This window comes from Erpetoichthys calabaricus, chromosome 2, assembly GCF_900747795.2.
Source record: "Erpetoichthys calabaricus chromosome 2, fErpCal1.3, whole genome shotgun sequence".
Taxonomy (NCBI): domain Eukaryota; kingdom Metazoa; phylum Chordata; class Cladistia; order Polypteriformes; family Polypteridae; genus Erpetoichthys; species Erpetoichthys calabaricus.
Window position 1 is genome coordinate 345,977,760 of NC_041395.2, and position 22,673 is coordinate 346,000,432.

Here is a 22,673-nt window from a genome sequence, read left to right on the forward strand (position 1 = left end):
ATTTTGTGGTTATTAATAGGAATTTGTAAAATTCCCATCTTAAGGATAAAGCTGAGAAATTGTAAATTAGGAAGCCGTACCTCCTGGCGGACCCCCAAGTTCGGCCCCCCTTTCTTTCTTGTTTTGGAGGATTTCGGTGAGCTTCCTGGTCCGGACTGCCTGCTCATGTCAAATTTGTTCTGTCAGGTCAGCTCCACGGCTCTTACTTAATGTCCTGCAACAACTCAGATGTCCAGCCAAGCTTAAAAAAGAATAAAAAAATCAAACACAGAAAGACGGGGGCTGAACGGCACCCCCCACCCCCAACATACGCAGGTTCAAATAGGCAAAGACAGCAGGAAAAATAAACCAGAAACAAAAGAAAGGAGAAGCTCGTAAAACAAAATTTCTCTTTAATTTGTAAGTGTCAACAGCAGTACAAAAGATGGAGTGATGGTGAAACGTTTTAGGAAAAGGAGGACACACTCTTGAGGTAAATGAGCTTCAACAGGCAGTCACTCCCCCCGAGGATCTCGACGCCCCGTCCGCTTACATCCACTGATTAGGAAAAAAAAAAAGGAAACTAAAAAACGAGATGGCGTTACGTTACAATATGGCGGAAAAAAACAAAAAAAAAAAAAACAAAAAGTGAAGAGCGTCCCAAACGGCGGGTGAAGTCTCGATCGGGCGTGAATATCGATGAAGTACCACGAAGACAGAGGAGACGAGACTCCCAGACGTACCACTGGATTATTTTACCTTTAGTTTTACCTCACGTCAATACTGCACAGGAAACCAATGAGAGGCTGCTTTACGGAATAAAGCCAAGCGACAAAGGAAAGGAAAGAAAATCGTAAAACGAAAACCGAAAAGGTGTGTTTTTTGTCAGGTGATCGACAGGTTGGTTGGTTGGTTGGTTTGTCTTTTTCTTTTTATACAATAATAATAATAATAATAATAATAATAATATCCTTAGCAAACAGCGGCCTTTTGTACGGTAGAAAGAAGAGTGTGAAGACACGTGTGATGGCGACCTCGAAGTTCAAAAAACTTTACACTGGACTGTACAGGAGATTCGGATAAACTATTTACATTTGTCAAAGCAGCAACAGACACGAGTCCACCTCATGGAGAGACGCCCAGACGGCGCCCCAGGGTCCGCACGCCGAGGCCAGTCGCCACAGGGGCCGTCCCGGACAGCAGACGCGCAGCAGCTAGCATGTCAGTCCAGCATGTCATGAATTGTGCTGATTAAATTAACACAGAAGACGACCTCACGAAAAAAACACATCACAGACAAATCTCCATGGCGCAAAGGAGCGGAGTTACAGTAATGGCGCAGCGGGCACGGCGGGCACATGAGAGGGGCCTCGCCAAACGTGACTATGCACTGGGCACACAGATTCGATGCCCACCCCTCAGCCACTTCTTGGTTCTTGGTGGTGCTCAGCCAATCAGACGGCCTTCTTGGGCACCCCCCCCCCCCCCATACAAACTGGACCCTACTGGGCCTGGCTATTCAGACTGGCAAACGTTACTCGGTGGCTCAGCCTGGACCCTACTGGCACCGGCCACAAGTTGCGGTTCAGCCATTCATACCGGACAAGCCAGCCCTCAGCCCCTCTGACTCACTGGACACTAACCAGTAGCTCAATCCACCCGGAACGAATTTCAGACTGGACCCTGCCACCTGGCAAGTTGGCACTCATCCATACAGAGCAGGTATTTACTTGGCATTCAGACCGGACCCTCCTGGGTCTTTTCAGACTGGGCACTAAAGTGGCGCCCAGTAGCTCGGCCCAGATACGCCCCGAACTGGCACGATGCCACCCGCTGGCCAAGCCTGGACACGGCCGCACGACCCCTCGGCTGGACAGCAGTGCAGAAATGAAGCGTCCTCCGGGCGAGCGTAGCATCGACATGAGGTATCGCGACTTGTCAGTTTGAAGATGGAGCGACGAAGAGAGACGCACAACGAAAACACAAATTCCAACATAACTTATACTTCACTAAGGATTCTCGAACAAAAATAGAATTCCTATGTTATATTTACAAATCGAGACGCCAGCGGCAGACGGTGACGAGCTTCTCCGACTCTGTTTTGAGCTCCGGGTCTTTTTGTCGTTTCCTGATTGTCCTCGAAACTTTCTCATTTATTTCTTTCTTCTTGTTATTAGTTTTGTTTGTTAACTTAATTTGAATTTTGCGCCGTCCGTTCACTTTTTTTAGAGCCGACTCGGGCTAATAAATACACAAAGCGAGGCGGACGGACAGACGCGGGCGCACAGAGCCTCGGGCAGGTAGCGGCCATCGCGTGAGCACAGGACCGGACGGAGCGAAAACAAAAGAGTTCACAGATAAATAAACAAAAACAACAAACAGGAAATTCAACAAACAAAATAAAAAGAGGGTACCAAACGGGCAACTGTGAGGCAGATGCCCACATGAGTCCAAGCGGGAGACTTCACATTAGTCAGAAACGGTGAAGAGACTCGACATCCAGTGCTTAGAGCGCTCACTCGTCAAATCGGCGCCATCTTCTCGCCGTACCTCCGTTAAGTTTTCTCGCCAGCCTGGCCTGGTCAGGTATGAACTAAAAACGAGAAGAGGGAACTCGGAAGAAGAGAAAGGGTTAAGGGCGAGACGCGGGCCGCCCCACTAGACTTACGATTTGGGCTCATTTTACGTTTTGTTTTTCTGGTCGTCAAATCCACTTCTGAGATTCATTTGTCGTTCTTAACTTACGGCGATTTTTTCTTTTTTGTTTTGAACCGCCATTTTGTTTTTTCATTTGCTCTGCCATTTTGTCGGTCCTCTGTATGCTTCGATTTTTTTCTCTCTCGCACATTTTATTTTTTACCATTATCAAATTATTAACCACGTGTTATTTCCCAGGACTCCATTTTGTGTTAGCAGGCGCCGCCATTTTAAGTGTTGGTATTTCCAGGAATACGAGGGGTGGTTGCCTGGAGTGCGTCCTTGGAAGTCACGCCGAAGGGGACAAAAAACGACATCGATGTGGCTGAATGGGAGTCGTCGCCCGAGATTGCGGATATTCGGACTGACGGTGGCAGGCGGGTCGTTTGGTGTTTTGTTAATAATAATAATTCTTTGCATTTCTATAGCGATTTTCTCACTACTCAAAGCACGTGCAGGTTAAGGGCCCAACAGAGCAGAGTCCCTATTGGCATTTACGGGATTCGAACCGGCGCCCTTCCGATTGCCAGTGCAGATCCTTAGCCTCAGAGCCACCACTCCGCCCACGATAGCATTTTGCTTTTGACAGAACGGTCGACTGTTCTGCCAGGTGTCAAACCCCAGTGTTGATAACGTTTGTATTTCCCACACCTGCGTTATACTTTGGTTTTATGTTAAACGTTTACGTTACTTGGGCCTTTGACGATGCTGAACGCAATTCTCAAATCTATTTTTACGGATAAAGTTGTTTTGAAAAAAATGTTTTTTTCTGGCGACATTATCCGCAATTTCAGGTTGATTTTCATACTCATTGCCAGATAGACGTGTGACAAGTCAGACGGTGTAAAGGTCAGGTAGTTTTGTGTTGGCCAAGATTACGGATACAAAATAACTGATGTGCATGTAAACCTTCGACTTTCAGGTGTGATGCTGCTCATACCGACTTCACGCTTTCAACTTCGCCGTTGATTTCTCGTTATTCACCTTCTCAGTTTTGCCCCCTAGTGCCGGCCTACCACTTCCCAACCCTTGGGGCAGAAGAACACCACTGCTGGTGACCCGTGACATCATCGAGTTCACGCACGTCATGTTACTCTGCCCGAAGGGGGGAATTGGACCAGGAAAGTGAGACGTAGTTCAAACAGAGATTCCGATTCCCACGTAGACTTTTGCGCAAAAAATTCTTTACTGAACATTAATAACGTTTTGTGCATGCGGAGAATTCAATCTTGATATCGTTTTTTTTGTAGCTAACTACTCTTTACAATTTTTGCTCCATTTTTGACCCCATTTCGGTTTGTATTTGGGCGCCACTATTGGCATTACTGCCGCGATTGACTCCCAGTTAACCGTGACACGCAATTCTCATCCGAAGTCGTGGATCATCACCACCTTTGTTTGCATCCCCTTTCTGAAAATCGTTCTCAGTACTGATTACCGATTTCTCGACTCTCATTTTGATTTTTGGCGATGATATTTTTGACTTTCCGGTTACGATGCCATCTTTGTTTATGACTACACCAGCGTTTCTCAACCTTTAAGTGTTTGCGACCCGAGTTTTCGTAACAGTTGTTAACGCGCCCCCCTAACGTTTTTTTGAAAGGAGCCCACTAATACCAATTTGTTCTTTTTAATTAATGATATCTCATAGATGCATATTTTATTATCTGCGGTGGGTTGGCACCCTGCGCGGGATTGGTTCCTGCCTTGTGCCCTGTGTTGGCTGGGATTGGCTCCAGCAGACCCCCGTGACCCTGTAGTTAGAATATAGCGGGTTGGAAAATGGTTGGATGGATGGATATTTTATTATACCTACTTAACTTTTATCGACATTTATCTGACTCTACTTTTCTTTTTCTAGTATCAGAATGTAGTTTAAGTTCATTTGTTTTGGTTTCAATAGATGGATTTTTCATATTTTCGATTCTTTTTTTTTTTTTCATATCTTCGCGGCCCCCTTTTTGTTACGTCGCGCCCCACAGTTTGACAACCACTGGACTACATCTGTTCTTCTGCTCCTTTTACTCTTTTCTTCCTCCAAAAGCACAATGCATCCCAATTATGGGAGATTCTGTCCCGCCTAAGGAGACCCGGAGGAAGTCTGCGTTTGGTTCGGAAGGCAGAAGATGTTATCAGGAAAATGAGCTGGAAGTCAATTAAACCAAATAGCAAAACCCGAGAAATGGAATCCACCGTCTCTGGTCGCTGACCCAGTTACGTCAAAGGCTGCGACTTCGGTAACGGCCCTAGCAACTGCATACAAAGAACCGATAAAATGGTGGAGCCCATGAAAAACAAAATGGTGTGGGAAAAGACACGAATACTCGGCCTCACCTTTCAAATTCTCCACACAGGTGGCATTGCAGTGGTGGTGCTGCTGCTGCTTTGCAGTAAGGAGATTGTGGGTTCGCTTCCCAGGTCCTCCCTGTGTGGAGAGGGCTTTGAGTAGTGAGAAAAGTGCTATAGAAATGGGAAGAATTTAATTTAAAATATATTAATGAATCTCAGAAATGGAATCAGTGAACAATGAAGGGAGAGGAAAATCCGAACAATGAACCCAAATCATAAGGTCCAATCGGAAGAAACCTGGAAATGACTGGCGGCTGAGAGAGTAAACAGCTGGTGTCCCCTAGGGGGCTCCTCCAGATGTCACACGGTGTGGGATCAAAGATGGCCGCAAGGGGGGGGGGACGCCCAAGGGAGCACATCCATCCCGCGGCTATTTAGTGATCATGACAATTCGCTGGCGCCCCAGGGTCGCGCCCAGCCAGACATTCCGCACATCGAGGTTTGGCCCGACACTCTGTTGCCCCCCCAACACTTAAGACTTTTTTTCTATTGTTTCTCGTTTGTGCTGCCAGGACGCACAACGCCGTTAAGACTTTTGCTGCTGTTGGACCCTACGCCCCCCTCCCCCCCGGAACCCTGGAATGAGCTGTTAAGACGGCATGAGAGTGGGGACAGGTGCCGGACCACTGCTCGCTGCGCAGCTCGTCTTCAGATTCCCGAGCGCCGTCCTGTTCCACAAGAACGATTGTCTAAGACTCTGCAGTGTCTCTGTTAAGACGTTTGGAAGAAGAGTTTGGCACACGAGGAGTTTGATTCCGGAAGGAAAGAAAGAAAGAAAGAAAGAAAGAAGGTGGGCTGAGCTGGGAGCCGGAAGCCTGCCCTCCTATCCGTTCCGCACGCTCGTTTCCTCGTATGTTTTGTTCGTTTCTTTTCTTTTTTTTTTTAAATAATTCAGATTAAAAACACATTCACAAGCTGTTGGCTAGCACAGCATACCTGAGTGAGAATATACAAGCCCATCAAAAAACAGTAAAACGTACCCCCCCGCCCCGCCCCCCGCCGCGTGCCCACACCACGCGCCAGTGTGCGTGGGCGCGCGCCCGTGTAAGTAAAAGGTAAGACTGTGAGAGAGCGACGGGTTCGCATTTAATGTTAGAATTCAAGTCCTGGCATCTGAAGGTTTGTAGGTAAAAACCTAAAACTTGAAAATGTCCATGAACGAAACAAACAACGTCCGTTTAAAAAATAAAAATAAAGATTAAAACAATCAAACTGCTTCACGCTTTAGGAAACATTTAAGACCATTTTGCTGATGTGGAGCCACACAAGCATGCAGACTCGGTAAGAACATTTTCTGAAAACAAAAAGGAAGAGTTTTTTTTTTCTTTTTTTTTCGGTGTTTTCCTCACCCCTGTGTGAGCGGGCGAGCGAGCGGGCAGGTGGGCAGATGCGCCCCCTCCCCTCACCCCCACCTCAGTTGGCACTGACGGCCTCGTGGGCTTCATTGTCACTGCTATAGTCCGACTTGGGGTCGTCCTCGTAATCCTCGTACATATCCATCTCGTCCTCGCCGTTCACCGTCTCGTTGCCCACCAGGCCACTGCCTTCCACCTTCATGCTGTAAGTGCTCTGGATGACGGGAATGGCGGGCTCGGGGCTCGCCGAGGTGCTCGAGCAGTCCGACGTCATCTGGGGGGAGGGTGTGGTGGTCGCCATGGTGATTGCCCCGGGATACACCACTCCGGCTGCTGTGCTGATTGGAATCTGCGGCTGCTGCCTAAAGGACAAAAGAATCTGCGTTAGAAATTTGGGGAGCAGTGGAACTGAAGGCCGAGCAACATGTGACACGTCACCAGCCTGTGAGATGCCAGTCAGTCACAAACAACACGGAGCTCAAATCTGATTACTGCCATTAGGGTTACATCACATGGCTGGCTTTTACTTTTCATTAGACCTTCTTGCTTATTGCTTTCAATTCTTGGACTCTTGCATGTGTCCTCAGAACAGCAACACTAGTGAGACACACACACACACACTGTGCTGCACGGAACTCAAGTTAGGGAAGGAAGACCAAAACGTTAAAGAAACTGTAGGCATCATCGCTAGTTATGGTGCCAGACAGTAGTACCACACTGCATGTGGATTGGCAATGTCACTGGAGTCTGGGCACAGAACAATGAGGACCTTAAAGGCCGATAATAGAGATGAGACACCAGGGGGCGACAGAGTCAGGGATACCATCAGAAACTAAAAGACAACCTAGTCAGGGGTGCCATCTGGCATTAGTGGGTTGACGTAGTCAGGGATGCAATCAGGGACTAAAAGGAGGCTGAATCAGGAAGACCACCAGACAATAGAGGGCGACATAGTCAGGGATACCACCAGACACCAGAGTGGGGCGTAGTCAGGGATACCATCAGGCATTAAGAGGGCAACATAGTGAAACATACCACCAGACACGAGAGTGCAACAAAGTCAGGGGTACCACAAGAAACGTAGTCAGGGATGCCATCTGGCATTAGTGGGATGACGTAGTCAGGGATGCGATCAGGATCTAGAGGGCAACATAATGAGATCTACCATCACACACTAGAGGGCAACATAGTCAAGGGTACCACAAGAAACAAGAAACTACAAGAAGACGTAGTGAGGAATACCACCAAACACTAGAGGGTGACGTAGTCAGGGATACCATCAGGCATTAAGAGGGCAACATAGTGAAACATACCACCAGACACTAGAGGGCAACATAGTTAGGGATACCATCAGTAATGGAGTTTAGACATTAGAGGGTGATGTAGTCAGGGAGACCATCACACACTAGAGGGCAACATAGTCAGGGATACCACCAGACACCAGAGTGGGATGTAGTCAGGGATACCATCAGGCATTAAGAGGGCAACATAGTGAAACATACCACCAGACACTAGAGGGCGACGTAGTCAGGGATGTGATCAGGATCTAGAGGGCAACATAGTTAGATCTACCATCACACACTAGAGGGTGACATAGTCAGGGTTGCCATCAGTAATGGACTTTAGACATTAGAGGGTGATGTAGTGAGGTAGACCACCAGACAGTAGAGGGCAACATAGTCAGGCATACCATCAGACACTAAGAGGCATTAGGGGGTCGACGAAGTCAGGGATACCATCAGAAACTAAAAGACGACCTAGTCAGGGGTGCCATCTGGCATTAGTGGGTCGATGTAGTCAGGGATGCAATCAGGGACTAAAAGGAGACTGAATCAGGAAGACCACCAGACAATAGAGTGGGACGTAGTCAGGGAGACCACCAGACAGTAGAGGGCAACATAGTCAGGGGTACCATAAGAAGCTAAAAGGCGATGTAGTCATGGATACCATCAGACACCAGAGTGGGATGTAGGCAGGGATACCACCAGGCATTAGAAGGTTGACAGTGTCAGGGATGCGATCAGGATCTAAAGGGCAACATTGTGAGATCTACCATCACAAACTAGAGGGCAACACAGTCAGGGGTACCACAAGAAACAAGAAACTATAAGAAAATGTAGTGAGGGGTACCACCAGACATTAGAGGGCAACATAGTCAGGGGTACCACAAGAAACTATAAGAAGACGTAGTCAGGGATGCCATCTGGCGTTAGTGGGACGATGTAGTCAGGGATGCGATCAGGATCTAGAGGGCAACATTGTGAGATCTACCATCGCACACTAGAGGGCAACATAGTCAGGGGTACCACAAGAAACAAGAAACTATAAGAAGACATAGTGAAGGATACCACCAGACACTAGAGGGTGACATAGTCAGGGATACCACCAGGCATTAGGGGGTCGACGAAGTCAGTGATACCATCAGAACCTAAAAGGAGACTGAATCAGGGATACCACCAGACATTAGAGGGGTGACATAGTCAGGGATGCCATCAGTAATGGAGTTTAGACATTAGAGGGTGATGTAGTCAGGGAGACCACCAGACAGTAGAGGGCAACATAGTCAGGGGTACCATAAGAAGCTAAAAGGCGATGTAGTCATGGATACCATCAGACACCAGAGTGGGATGTAGGCAGGGATACCACCAGGCATTAGAGGGTTGACAGTGTCAGGGATGCGATCAGGATCTAGAGGGCAACATTGTGAGATCTACCATCACACACTAGAGGGCAACACAGTTGGGGATACCACCAGGCATTAGAGGTTTGTCATCAAATAGTAGAGGGTATCAAAGGGAAAATACCAGTAACCGAGTTCAGACATTAGAAGACCATGTAGTCAGAGATACAATCAGACACCAGAGAATGACGAAGTCCATGAGATCATCAGACATCAGAGGGTAACGGTAACAGAGTGAAGACACTTGGAGGGCGACGTGCTCAAGACTTCCATTGCTTTGTTGAAAAATGGTTATTTCTGGTAAAGAAGGCTCAGGTTTTGAGGTGGACTTTACTACACATGGGACAATATGGACCGTAGAAACCTGTAGCAGAGCTCAGGCACTAGAGGGCGATGTTGCTGCTAGCTGGGTGTGTCATGAGCAGCAGAACAGATTTTAGATGCCAATGCACTTTCTATCCAAGAGCACCACCAGTAACACTAGAGGGCAAGGTTGCCAACGTTATGGTCAGTAACAGAGTTCAGACACTGGAGGGCGAGGTAGACAGAGAGCACACACTAGATGAAGGTTAGTAAGTCATTTTAGGTAAGGGAGACAGGTAAGGTGGATCAGCTCCCTAATGGCGGTGCAGGAGAATAACAAAGCATTGCAAGTGGATGAACACACGCGTACAGTAAGTACGAATTTCAGTGGCTCTGTACCCCTTAATGACCTATGAGCCTGTCATATACTCTACTGTCCTTACCCTGTTGTGGTTGCACTCCCTTAAACTTCGCTGCACCCTGCACATGTGCCACTAAGGACCTTGTAAATAAATCACTTCCCAGCTGGGGCCGCCACGATTGGTGAGAATCTAAGAATTAATGGTCTCACCTATTTTACAGGAGGGATGAGGGGTCCACCCGAAACCCCCCCAGTGCATCTCTCTCAGCTTTTGTCCTGACAGATGACACAAGACTGTCACCGTCATGTATGGACAGCATAACAAGAACACGGACGTGACATGAAGTGACAGTTTACACACACTCCATGTCCATGATGTGTGTTCAGTCCTCGCAGCTGTTAACAGAATTAGCAGAGATAAACATCAGGACTGCAGATGGATTCCAGAGGAAAGGAGTCGGCCGGCCCTTCTTCTTCGGAAGCTTTGACACAAAAAGGTTTTATGAAGTCCAAGGTAATCTTCTGTGAAAATAATCCCTTTTGTTATCCAGTTCTGTTTCTACTTCTTCAATGGCTTACTTTCACCCTACTCAGTTTCTTCTTATCACCTCCATATTGAAGATTTTTTGCCAGTTCCCTCCAGTTCATTTTAGTGCTGCATTCTGCCTTTGCACTCCCTGGCGCCTACGGGAGATTCTCCTTTAAAGGTACCCATCACTCTTACCCGTTGTCACAGGTGGCTGGGGGTGGTACCCAGCTGGGATGTCCCGGAGGAGGGCTTATGCCTCCCCCAGACCACGTGGGAGCGACCGCCCTGGTGGCTTTGGGGACCTTTGAAGCTCAACCCTGCAGGGGCCCGTGGTCACCGCCAGGGGGCGCCCCAATGCCTGAGGAGCCCTGGCTGTGGCGGAAGTGCTGAGGGGAAGAAGACCAGGGACACCCGGAGTGCTTCTGGGTATGCAGCCGGCACACTGGGGAAGATTGTCGGAAGGCACCTGGAGCACATCTGGGTGGCTATAAAAGGGGCCACCTCTCTCCATTCGGGAGCTGGAGTCGGGTGAGGAGCAGGACAAAGCTCGGGTGGAGAAGAGAAGAGGCGGCCTGAAGAGAGTGAGGCATAGTGAAGAGGCCTGGACTTTGGGGGAGTTTGGGGTTGTGTGTGCACCTGTAAATAATAAGTATTCTAAAATAAACGTGTGGTGGTGCTTTTCAACATGTCTGTGTCCGAGTCACGTTCCACACCGTTTAACAGGCTGGCAAAGAATATCTTGCTACTCAAAACCCCTGCCTGCAGAGGGCGCTGGGCCACAGTTGAGCTTTAGAGCAGGGCAGCTGTGCCTGTTTATGAGGAAGCAGGTGTGGCCCCCTAGTGGTCCCTTAGCCCCTGGGGTATCGCCCGCCACGGCTTATGCTGTAGAAACGTCAGCCAGAGATTTCTAACAAAAGGAGACGGATTTTCTAGTTAAGCACTGATTGGCTAATTGTTCTGAAACAATACACAATATTTGACTTCAGAGATAGTGGACCCCATGTTGAGCAGATCGGTGGTTGTGGCGCCCCCTTGTGTCCAGGTTCTCAAGCAGCAGGGTGTGGTAACACTAAGTTTATATTATTTCAGTACAATGGCATAAAGCCCACTCTCTCCGTACTGAATGTGCCAACCTGGGTAGGATTACTCTTACTGACCATCACAGCTGGGGGCCACTCAAGACCCTGTGTCTAGCAGGATGAACCCTACTGAGGTCTTTGAGGTTCTCTAAGGGGCCGCTAAGGGATAACATGCTGTGCCCACACAAAGGTCCCTTAGTAAGTCAGCCACTCTGGTCCTCTCCAGCACACCTCAGGAGTGAGAAAAACTGGCAGAAACCCCCGGTGCCACTAGAGGGGGATGTTCTGCCCATATGACACCAAGGAGACCCCCAAAAGTACCTACAGCAGTTTAAAAGAACTTGGTATGGAGTCGGGTGGCAAATATAGTGAAGGGAGGAAGGAGTACAGGGAGAGCTCGAGCACCGGGGTACACAGGGGTTACTGTGGTTTGGCCCGACCCCAAGGGCGGAGGCGTCTGGCATCTTTTTCGTTTGTCGTCCCCCTTCTGTTGCTAACCAAACGCCTTTTTATTATTACTGTGGACTCCTGTGTTGCTGTTTTGGGGTTCAAGGGCAGCACCAGAGAGCCCCTGCAGCCCACACCCGAATACGACGTGGCCCCCGTGGAGCCAGAGCACTCTGACAGGACGGCCACCTCACGTCACTCACCCCTACAAGCGCGCTGAAGCCCCCACAGGCCCGACTTCACTGAAGCGTCGCTCTCTGGCTTCCAGAACATCATCTCGACGTAATTTCATAATTTGCCGTCTGCCTTTGTTTTAATTTAATCAATTAGAACCATTATGCTTCACTTGAGGTTAAAGCAGTGTAATTTAGAGTTGCATTTTAAAACAGAGCTGCAATTAATTTCAACTGCGGCCAAATGTTTCTTATTAAAAACACCAGGCTCTGGGTTTGTACGAGAGGAGTGGCCCGCTAATGAAAAACGGCATTCCGGTTGTGGGAAGCCATTGAGAAGACTCGCTGTGCCCCTCGTCGGGATGAAACTCAAGACATTTAGAGCAGCCTGCTCGGCTCGTCGTGAAAGCAAACCCACCCGTAGAGCCTCTGGCCCTCCTGGCACTACCAGGCTGTAAACACGGGTTCAAGGGAAAGCAAAGAGGGACGGACTGGAAATGAAAAAGACCCCCAGAGGTAGCAGAAAATCAGAAGGGGTTCAGCCCAGGGGGGATGTCACCTACCCCACAGTGAAGAACTGCCGCATCTCCTGCCGTCGGGATCGCATCATCTGCTTGTACTCGCCGATGCGCAGCTTCTTGCCGTCGATGATGCAGGTGCGCTTGGGCCGCGGCTTGTACTTGTAATTCGGGTATTTCTCTAAGTGGATCTTGCTGAGCCGGGCCTGCTCCTCGTAGTAAGGCTGCTTCTCCTGGTTGGACATTGCTTTCCAGCGAGACCCTGCCAAGAAAAGAAAAAAAAACGAGAAACATCAAAGATATGAAAAGATGGCTAAATCCGCACTCGCTAAACGTGGACCCCTTCTAATTAGTGGGTTTCGGCTCTTTCAGCCACCCCGTTGGTGGGGAAAATCAGGCGTGCAGCCCTGCAATCTAAACAGGCAAAAAGTGGTGGCAAAAAGACTGTCAACGTGGCACTGGCATAGGATGCCACCGTTCCAGGAAGGCAGTCCATCGACTGTATTGTGAAGTGGACACGTCCAGGGATGAAGTGTCAGGATACACCGAGTCCTGAAGGGCACAACACGTAAAACTCGCCTGACCTCGGTGGCATCACTCACTATTGATGCCTGTCCACAGAAGAAGTGGAGCTTCATGAAATGGGCGGCCACACACAAGACTAAGACCACTAAGCGCAATCGATACCAAGGGTCAGCTGGAGTGGTGTAAAGCACGCCCACCACCACCATTGGTCTGGAGGGTATCCGGAGTCACCATGCCAGTCTGACAGACCAACTGGGGTTTGGTGGATGCCAGCAGCACACCACCTGCCTGAATGCAGGGTGCCTACTAGGGGTGTTTGGGTGATGTGCAAATGATGACATTCTAGAGCATTGTGGGCCTCCATTGTTGTGTCAGCAGTTTGGGGGAGGCACTTTGCTGTTTCAGGGTGACAAAGTGACATGCATTCAGATCGTGACTGTCCTGCTCCGGGCCCTAAGCTCAGAATGGCGATGCCCAACCGCACTAACACTATTGAGGTTGAAGGGAAGGGAATTTAGAACATCAGAACACTCGAGATGAGAACAGGCCATTCAGCCCAACAGAGCTCGCCAGTCCTCTCCACTTATTTCTTCCAAAAAAACATCAAGTCGAGTCTTACTGTCCACCACACTACTTGGTCGCTTATTCCAAGTGTCTAGCGTTCTTTGTGTAAAGAAAAAGTTCCTCATGTTTGTGTGAAATTTACCCTCCACAACAGCTGTGTCCCCGTGTTCTTGATGAACTCATTTTACAGCCACCATCTCAATCCACTGGACTAATTCCCTTCATAATTTTAAACACTTCAGTCAGGTCTCCTCTTCATCTCCTTCAGGCTCAGCTCTTTTAATTTTTCCTCATAACTCATCCCCTGTAGCCCTGAATCAGCATAGTCACTCTTCTCTGGACCTTCTCCAGTGCTGCTATGTCCTTTTTGTAGCCTGGAGACCAAAACTGCACACAGGACTCCAGATGAGGCCTCACCAGTGTGTTGTAAAGCTTGAGCAGAACCTCCTGTGACTTGTACTCCACACTTCAAGGCGCTATATAACCTGACATTCTGTTAGCCTTCTTAATGGCTTCTGAACACTGTCTGGAAGTCGACAGCTTATGACTCCTAAATCCTTCTCATAAGGTGGACTCTCGATTTTCTGACTGCCTATTGTGTATTCAATCCTCACATTTTTACTTCTTATGTGTAATTCTTTACATTTACTGACATTAAATTTCATCTTCCACAAATCTGCCCAAGCCTGTATGCTGTCCATGTCCTTCTGTGATGATATAACAGATTCCCAATTATCTGCTAATCCACCTGTCTTGGTATCATCTGCAAACTTCACCAGCTTGTTCCTTATATTCCTATCTAAATTATTTATAGATATTAAAAATAGCAGTGGTCCCACACTGCCCCCGGCTGGTCCCCACTCTTAACATCGGCCAGTTCTGATGAGGTTCCTTACACCATCACCCTCTGCTTCCTGTGTCTGAGCCAATTCTGCACCAATCTAAAAACATCACCCTGAACTCCCACTTCTTCTAGTTTGATGCCCACCCTCTCTAATGCTTTCTGAATGTCCACATCAATAATCTCATCTGCTCCACTCTGGTCGTATCCTTTTGTTGCCTCCTCATAGAATTCCAGCATGTTAGTAAAACACGACCTCCCTCTTCTGACCCCACGCTGACTGTTCCTAATAACTTCTGTCCTTGCCAGGTGTTGCTCAATCTTAGCCTTAAAAATTCCTTCCATTAATTTTCCTGTGATGCATGTTAAGATTACTGGCCTGTAGTTGCTCTGATCTGCCCTGTCCCTCTTTTTATAATATTTGCCATTTTCCAGTCCTTCAGAATCTCTCCAGTGCGCAGTGACTTCCTAAAAGTATGTGTCAAGGGTTTCTATCTGTACTCAATAAGAACTCGAGGGTAAATATTATCTGGTCCTGGTGATTTGCTTGATTTCAGCTTGTTTAATCTCAGCAGCTCTTCTCTCTCTACAATTTCCAAATCCCTCAGCACCTCCTTAGTAGTCCCTGTTACTGCTCTGAGGTTATCCACTTGCTCACTTGTGAACACCTCAGAAAAATGTAAGTTTAGGGCATCTGCTATTTCACTCTCTTTATCTTTTAATTCCCCTTTACTATTCCTGATGTACTTCACCTCCTCCTTGACTGTTCTTTTACTGCTAAAATACTGAAAGACTCTGTTAGGGTTGTCTGTCGCCTTATCTGCTTTACTCCTCTCCAACTGTCTTTTAGCCTCCCTGATATCCTTCTTAATGGTTGCCCTCATGTTCTCATACGCTCTACCATTCACTTTGTAGTCATTAGTCTTATATGCCTTATAAAGCAGTTTTTTCCTTTGCAACTTCTTTTTTAAATCTTTATTAATCCACCGTGGAGTTTTTTTTTTAGTTTCCTATTAATTCCAAATTCAGGTCTGTATCTGTCCTGCATTACATTTTTAAACCTGTTCCACTGCTCCTCGACTGTCTCCACACTTAAAAGCTTATCCCAGTCTATCCGACTTTGTCGCATCTGCTCAAAATTAGCCCCAAAGTTCAACTTAACAAATTTAGTCTTTGCATCTGCACTCTTACAAAATACGGAGAATTGTATTACATTATGGTCACGTGACCCTAGTGGTCCAATCACCTCTATACCCTCAACTCTATGCTGATTATTACAAAATTACAATTTATGGGGCCATGTTGGAAACTGGAGTGGGGGCGGGCTACCTCCTTATTACTGGTGTAGGACTCATTTGGAGCCATCATAAATAATTAGGGGTAGACGGGCAGAGGCCACACCTATGTTATTGAACATGGGTTTGGAATGAGCTGCTCACATAGCACAAATGGCTGTGAGGTTCAGGGGTCCATAATACTTTTGGACACTCTTTATGATTTTTGGGGTTTTGGATGGGAGACCACCTAGGAAAAGCTTGGGTTGCTTCTGAAAGAGGTGTTGGCAGGGCCAGCAGGGGGCACTTACCCTGTGGTCTGTACGTGGATCTCAATGTCCCAGTGAAGTGACGGGGACACTGTGGCTGTAAAGATGGCACCGTCCTTTGAATGAGATGTAAAATTGGGGTCCTGACTCTCTGTGTTCATAAAAAACTTGTTAAGAATTAAGATTTGACCCAGTGCCCACCACAGCCTTGTCCATTTTGTCCCGTTAATCATCCCCTGTTTCTAATTGGCTGCCTCCCTCACCATTTCATGACCTAATACCTCATGTGTGATGAGTGCATTGGCACAAAATGTCTGCCATTTTACCATTCAAGTGGGTGCTGCACATTAATGGTGGTTGAAGTGGCTCCCCTAGATGGATAGATAGATAGATAGATAGATAGATAGATAGATAGATAGATAGATAGATAGATAGGAAAGGCACTATATAATAGATAGATAGATAGATAGATAGATGTGAAAGGCACTATATGATAGATAGATAGATAGATAGATAGATAGATAGATAGATAGATAGATAGATAGATAGATAGATAGATAGATAGATAGATAGATACTTTATTAATCCCAAGGGGAAATTCACATGATACAGACCCTACTGTCTATGCAAAGCATTTTGAGCAGTTAGAAAAAAGCTATATAAATGTATTTATTATTATTATTATTATTATTATATATTTTGGTTTTGTATTGCAGATTTATTTTTTCAGCATTATTTTATTTACTGCCGGCCAACAGGGCTCTGCTGCCATGTCACATGACCTGGCATGACGTCATTCCCTGGCCATGCTAATCGAGTCACACAGTTGTGGTCAACATGATTGTCAGCCTTGCACGTTGGCTCTACTCTGCATGATATCTTCAGAAAAAATGTGGGCAGGTTTAGTTTGTGGACACGCATGACGGGATCAGACAGCAACAATCAAGAAAGGAAATGGGAGTGGAGCCGACAGTCTGACCTGGCACTGCGACTGCCACCCTGTGGTATGATCCAGATCAGTTGAGTTAGAAGAACTCGATTCTCATTGCAGGGAAACTCGACTCACCGGTGAGAAACTATAGTCACATGACCAGCGGATAGCCAATGAATGAGGGCTTCATGCTTATAAAGATCCCCTTTCATTCCCTATGAGCTGTCTGACACCATCAGGGTGACAAGTCTCCACAGACCTCGGCCTTCCCGCTTCTACGGTTTGCTGTTATTAAGAGATCTGCTGCTCACGAAACAGTCAACAAGCATGTGGTGTGAAGAAAAAAAATGGATCAAAGGACTCCAGGAGGGTTTGTCCAAGCTGCTGACAAAACTCCATGAGCTTAAAAGGTGGCCTGGAGTGATGTGGAGTGGGCCAGAAGGGGTGAAGGGGCAGGAGGACCCTCCAAACATTCACGGGCACCACTACTAGCCACTCACTAGCTTTGACCAAACCAACCTGGAGAAACCAAAATAGTTTTGTGGACCAAAACCAGCAACAAAATGAAGCTGAGGAGGAAAAGACCCATCAAGCATAGAGGAGGGTCCAGAGTGTGGTGTTGCTGCTTTGCTGCCTCCACTATCAGAGGCCTTAAACGTTTCTGGGAGTTTCACAAAATCCAAGGATTAGCCGGGTGTTTTAGAGCAGAATCGGCTACCTGGTATCAGAAATCAAGATGTGGGTTGTCACACACGTGCGCAGACCATTCATGGGAAGTGTCATCCAGTTCCAGTGCCCACGACAGTGTCACTTCCAGTCCTAGCAGCCATGATGATGTCACTTCCGGTCTTGGTGGTGTAGAAGATAGACACACAGACCCAGAATGTCCAGAACACACACTTTTATTGACTTTCAATGTCTTGCACACAATACCGTTCTCCAATACCCAACTCCACTCCATCCTTTCTTCTGCCACCTCCACTCCTCACTTGTAACCTCATCCTCCTCCTCCACCCGACTCTGGCCCCTGAAGAGAGTGAGGCGGCCTCCTTTATAGTGCACCCGGAAGTGCTCCAGGTGTCCCACGGTTAACCTCCGGCAGCACTTCCAGGTGTGGCAGAAGTGCTGTATGTCCAGACTCTGGAGCTGTCCAGGTGCCCCCTGGTGATGACCACGGACCCCACAGCGGGTTGAGCCTCTGAGCTCCAAATCCGTGGCCCCGATGTAAACCCAGGGGGCTGCCATCTCGTGTCCCAGGGGAGGTACTCCTGGTAGTGCGCCCATTCCCCTGGTCTTCTTATATAAAGGGGATCACTGGCCATCCTTCACAACGGCTACGATGATGTCACTTCCGGTCTCAGCCTTTAAAGCCACCATTTTGACATCACCTCACGTAAATCTGTTCTGTTTTGGATTCTGACTTGTGAACAACACGACCTATTGACCCATTTGCAGCCAGCGCATGATATACGGGTGGCTGCCCCAAACCTTTGATGTCCACGATTCATTTTTGTGACAGGGTCAAAGATCAGGAGGTTTCTTCAGAAGGACAAAGACCCATAACAGACAACCCAAAGGAGAAAAGGAAAAAATGAGACCACGTCAACACAAGCCCTGATCACAACCTGAAGGAAACCCGCTACAGGATCAAAATGGGATAGGACCAGCAGAAAGGGACAAGAAGCTTCTAGATGGGGACAAGAAAGGAACTGCAAGGCCAATCCAAGGCTTTTCAGGCTCCTCAGCTGTGATCCTCATGTTCTTCTACGTGTTATGTGTAACTGACGTGACATTGTATATCTCTCTGGAGATGCAGTGGCTCCGCTCACAAATGGCTGGTGACATGTCACTTAACTCAACGAGGTCCCATAAAGCACAACTGCTGCACTTTAACTCTTTGAGGGCTGAATATTTTTTCCAAAAAAACATAAATTAACACAAAACGTCGGCTGCTGTGTGCTGTGGCTGCTGTTGGTCTTTGGCAGCAGCGGCTGCGTAGGACGGCTTGATGGCCGGCAGGAATGCACAGAGGACCAGCTGCCTGCCCGTCTTCGTGGCGCAGGTGACAGTGTGACACAATCTGGTTTGTGCCTCTTTGTCATCGTAAGTCTAAGGCGAACTCTGCCTGCCGTCGGTGCCTCAGCTACACAAACACGTTCAGCTTCTGGGGACCCATCAGCTGAGGCTCGTACCTCACTCTTCCTTTTTTCGGCCTCCAGATCACTCGCATCAAGATGGGTGATAATACGCAAAACGTCGCCCATGGAGTATTTCACTTTGCGCGTTTGCTTTGGTCTCGATGCCCTTTTAGAGGTTGTTTGTTTGCTCTTCGCTACTCGTGCACACGTAGGGAGTCGAGGTCACACCAACGAAACTGACCTTCCTTCTAAAACAGAACAGCGAGTTCCGTCGCAGTTTACAGCTGATTGCGGTCCTATGGCCTTGAATTTCGACAAAAGTCGACATCCGCCCTGAAAAGAGTTAATGGAAGTGTGCCCCCTACTGGCCAAGGTTATCAGTTGTAATGACAGCACAGAACCACACCATGTTGATGGACTGCCTCCCAGTGGCCGAGATTATCAACTGTAATTACAGCTCAAGCCTGCAGCTCAATGGCAGGGGTGTCCCCTTAGCGACTGAGGTCGGAGGTCAGGTGGCTCCACTCGCTGATGATGGAGAGTGTTGACGGGTTTTGTGTCGATTAGCGCGGGGGACAACAAGGACCTGATTTAAACCCAATAAAGCAGAAGGCTGCACTTTAATGGAAGTGTGCCCCCTACTGGCCACAGTTATCAGTTGTAATTACAGCACAGAACCACGCTGTGCTGCCAGTGTGCGTCTCAAGTGGCCGAGATCATCGACTGTAGTTACAGCTCAATGGCAGGGATGTCCCCTTAGCGACAGGGGTCGGAGGTCAGGTGGCTCCACTCGCTGATGATGGAGAGTGTTGACGGGTTTTGTGTCGATTAGTGCGGGGGACAACAAGGACTTGACAAACCCAACAGGGGTTTTACGAAAGTGTGCCCCCTACTGGCTGTAATTACAGCACACAAATTGTCCTTAATGGCGGTGTGTGTCACTTAGAGGATGAGATTCAATAAAGGCACTAAAACCCTGATGATCAAAGGCTCTCCCCGTTCCCATCATTTTTGAAGATATCGGACACATCCGACCCAAACGGAGACGCGGACCATGACTGTAAAGGCGGCACTGGCGTGAAAGGTGCTATATACTGGCAGCGGCAAGCAAGAGGAAGCAGGTGGTGTCCCGCAGGAGCGACTCTGGAGTGGGAGGCCGCCCCGAGCTGTTTATGCTAACACCGCTGACATGTTTGGAATTCAAGGAGCGTCTCTTGTCGTTTATTTCTCGGCGTTTTCAGGAATGTTATTTGTACAAAGTAAGCAGACCTACAAGCGGCCTGCAAGTGGAAGAAAAAAAAGGTACAAAGGAAGTCATAACGGCTCGGCTTTTAGAGACTCTTGGCTGTTTGGTGTAAATATCCCGCAAATGGGGACGCATCTGGATTTAGGAACGGCGAGGCGATGCCGCGATGGCGTTCTCATGTTGTTTATAAAGTTTTCTCTAAACAAATTTCTTTTTGTTTTTACAGGAAGCCCATCAAAAGTGCATTTGCACATCACCCTGTAAGCAGGCGTCCACAGCTGTGTTATTCAAATCGCAAAAACAAAAGGTTCCTGTGGATGGACACCATGTGCGTCACGGGGCAGACGCGCTCAAGAGCTCCCATCTTGAGGTCAGGGAGGTGGCATTGCCAGGTGACCGTCCCAACCTTCATGGGATGTAAATGGATTGACGCGACGGAGGTGCCTGTCGCTGCCATCCATCAGGCACCTTGTCCCTCATTTGAATGGCGCTCTGTATTTCTAGCACTTTGTTAGATGTGCCAAGACGCACATGTATGGGTAACTAAAAAGGCCACTGAATGCTGGGACAATCACCGCCGTCCTGTCAGAAGCCTCACGACAAATTGCTTGGAGCCAGCGGACTAGTTTGTCATCTGTGCAGTGTCCCACCAACTATGCAGACAGCACGTGGTGCCCCCTGACGCCCTTCCCAAGCCCCAAATTCATTTGAGTGCCACACCACATTTGACATACAGTTAGTTGGTGCTGAGTTTATGACAAATGGCTTTGGAGATTTGAAGTCAGGTGGACCTTTTAACCCATCGTGGCGCTCACTAATCATGATGCTGGAGAGAGGGCAGTTGTGGCACATTCAGGAGCACATGCCAGTCAGAACTTCACCAGACTCTGTACAATCAAAACTATAAAGCTGCACTTTAATAGAAGTGTGCCCCCTATTGGCCAAGCTTATTACCGTAAATACTCATGTTTAAGTTCTCCCGTGGATAAGCCGGGACTTGATTTTAATGTATAATTTCAGGTATTTTATATTGTTGGTCATATAAGTCGAATGCGGAAAACTCGCACTATTGGTCCAAAGAGATTACGATATGCTAACACCCGCCCGCCTGAGAGAGTCACCGCGGAGCACACGGCCTTTTCTTTTCTATGTATTGTGCCTACGTGACCACGCGGTGATACCCGCACTATTCCGAAGCAACCTTTGCACCGTTTTGTATTTTTTGTGTCTCACCCCCTCATACATACACCTTTATCGTAAGAGCATCCCTGATCTACGATGGAGCGTTAGATCAGAAGAAAATATGAAGCTGGTTTTAAATTAAAAGTCATTGAAGTGGCGCAAAGAAATCGGTAAGTGCGCTGCTGCAGCAAAACTCGACGCGTCTGAGAAACTGATGAGAGATTGGAGGAGGCAAGAAAATGTGAACGGGGCGCATAAGTCGGGGTCTGATTTTATGATTTCAAGATCCGACTTACACGTGAGTATATACGGTAAATGTAATAACAGCACAAAACTTTACCAAGATGGCAGCGTGCCTCCTAATGGCCTGGATTGTCAGCTCCAATTACAGGACAACACTGTACCTCGAAGGCAGTGCGCCCCCTAGTGGCTGGGGTTACGGCCTCTAAGTACGAGACAGACGTTTTGAGGTGAGGAAGTTCTACCTGCTAATAATAGTGCTGGACAGCGGCAACATGTGGTATGTTGATCAGCACATGCAAGTAAGAATGTCACTAGACTGTCCACACGCAACAATTATTGACTTATAGCAGGGTTCAGACACTAGAGGGCGATGTAGTGAGCAATATCGCCATTTTAAGGAAAGGTTGTTATTTCAGGGAAGGAAACAGACATTTTGTGATAAGGCAGCTCAACTAGCAGGCCGTGTGGTGCGGGCTTTGGACTTCTTTAACCCCTGAGGTCGTGGGTTCAAATCCTGCCACTGACACTGTCTGTGACCCTGAGCAAGTCACTTCACCTGCCTGTCCTCCAATTGGAAACAGAAAAGAAATGGAACCAATTGTGTCTCAAATGTTGGATAAAGGTGTCGTCGAAATAAATAAATGTAAACTGGCTCAGACACTAAAGGGTGACATAGGTGAGTTCAGATACAGGAGGGTGATATTAAAAGAGTTCCAACACTAGAGGGCGATGTTCTCAGATATCTTCAGAATGTACCTTCAGGAAAATACAATCAGGGATACCCTCAGTATGAGAGCTCAGAGAGTGATGTAGTCGGGGATGCCAAGAGTGAGAGAGTTCAAACACTAGAGGGCGATATAATCAGGGGCACCATCATTAGAAGGGCACAGACACTAGAAGTCCGCATACTCTGGGACACCGTCACTTACAGAATATGGACACAAAGGGACAATGTCATCAGGGATACCATCAGGAAGAGAGCTCAGAGGG

The 22,673-nt window shown here is 47.8% G+C and overlaps 1 protein-coding gene across 4 annotated transcripts in view; it reads right to left on the bottom strand.

The window, feature by feature from the left end:
* Window positions 1-375: 375 nt before the first annotated feature.
* The window catches only part of sox6 (SRY-box transcription factor 6), a 264,750-nt gene continuing 242,452 nt past the window's right edge, over window positions 376-22,673 (bottom strand). For all 4 annotated transcript variants that reach the window (XM_028796093.2, XM_051923458.1, XM_028796092.2 and 1 more), the window contains exons 13-14: window positions 12,516-12,732; window positions 376-6,742 (exon numbers count right to left, since the gene is read on the bottom strand). In XM_028796093.2, the coding sequence (XP_028651926.1) occupies window positions 6,439-6,742; window positions 12,516-12,732 (521 nt within the window). In that variant the 3' untranslated portion in view covers window positions 376-6,438. The remainder of the gene's footprint in view (window positions 6,743-12,515; window positions 12,733-22,673) is intronic.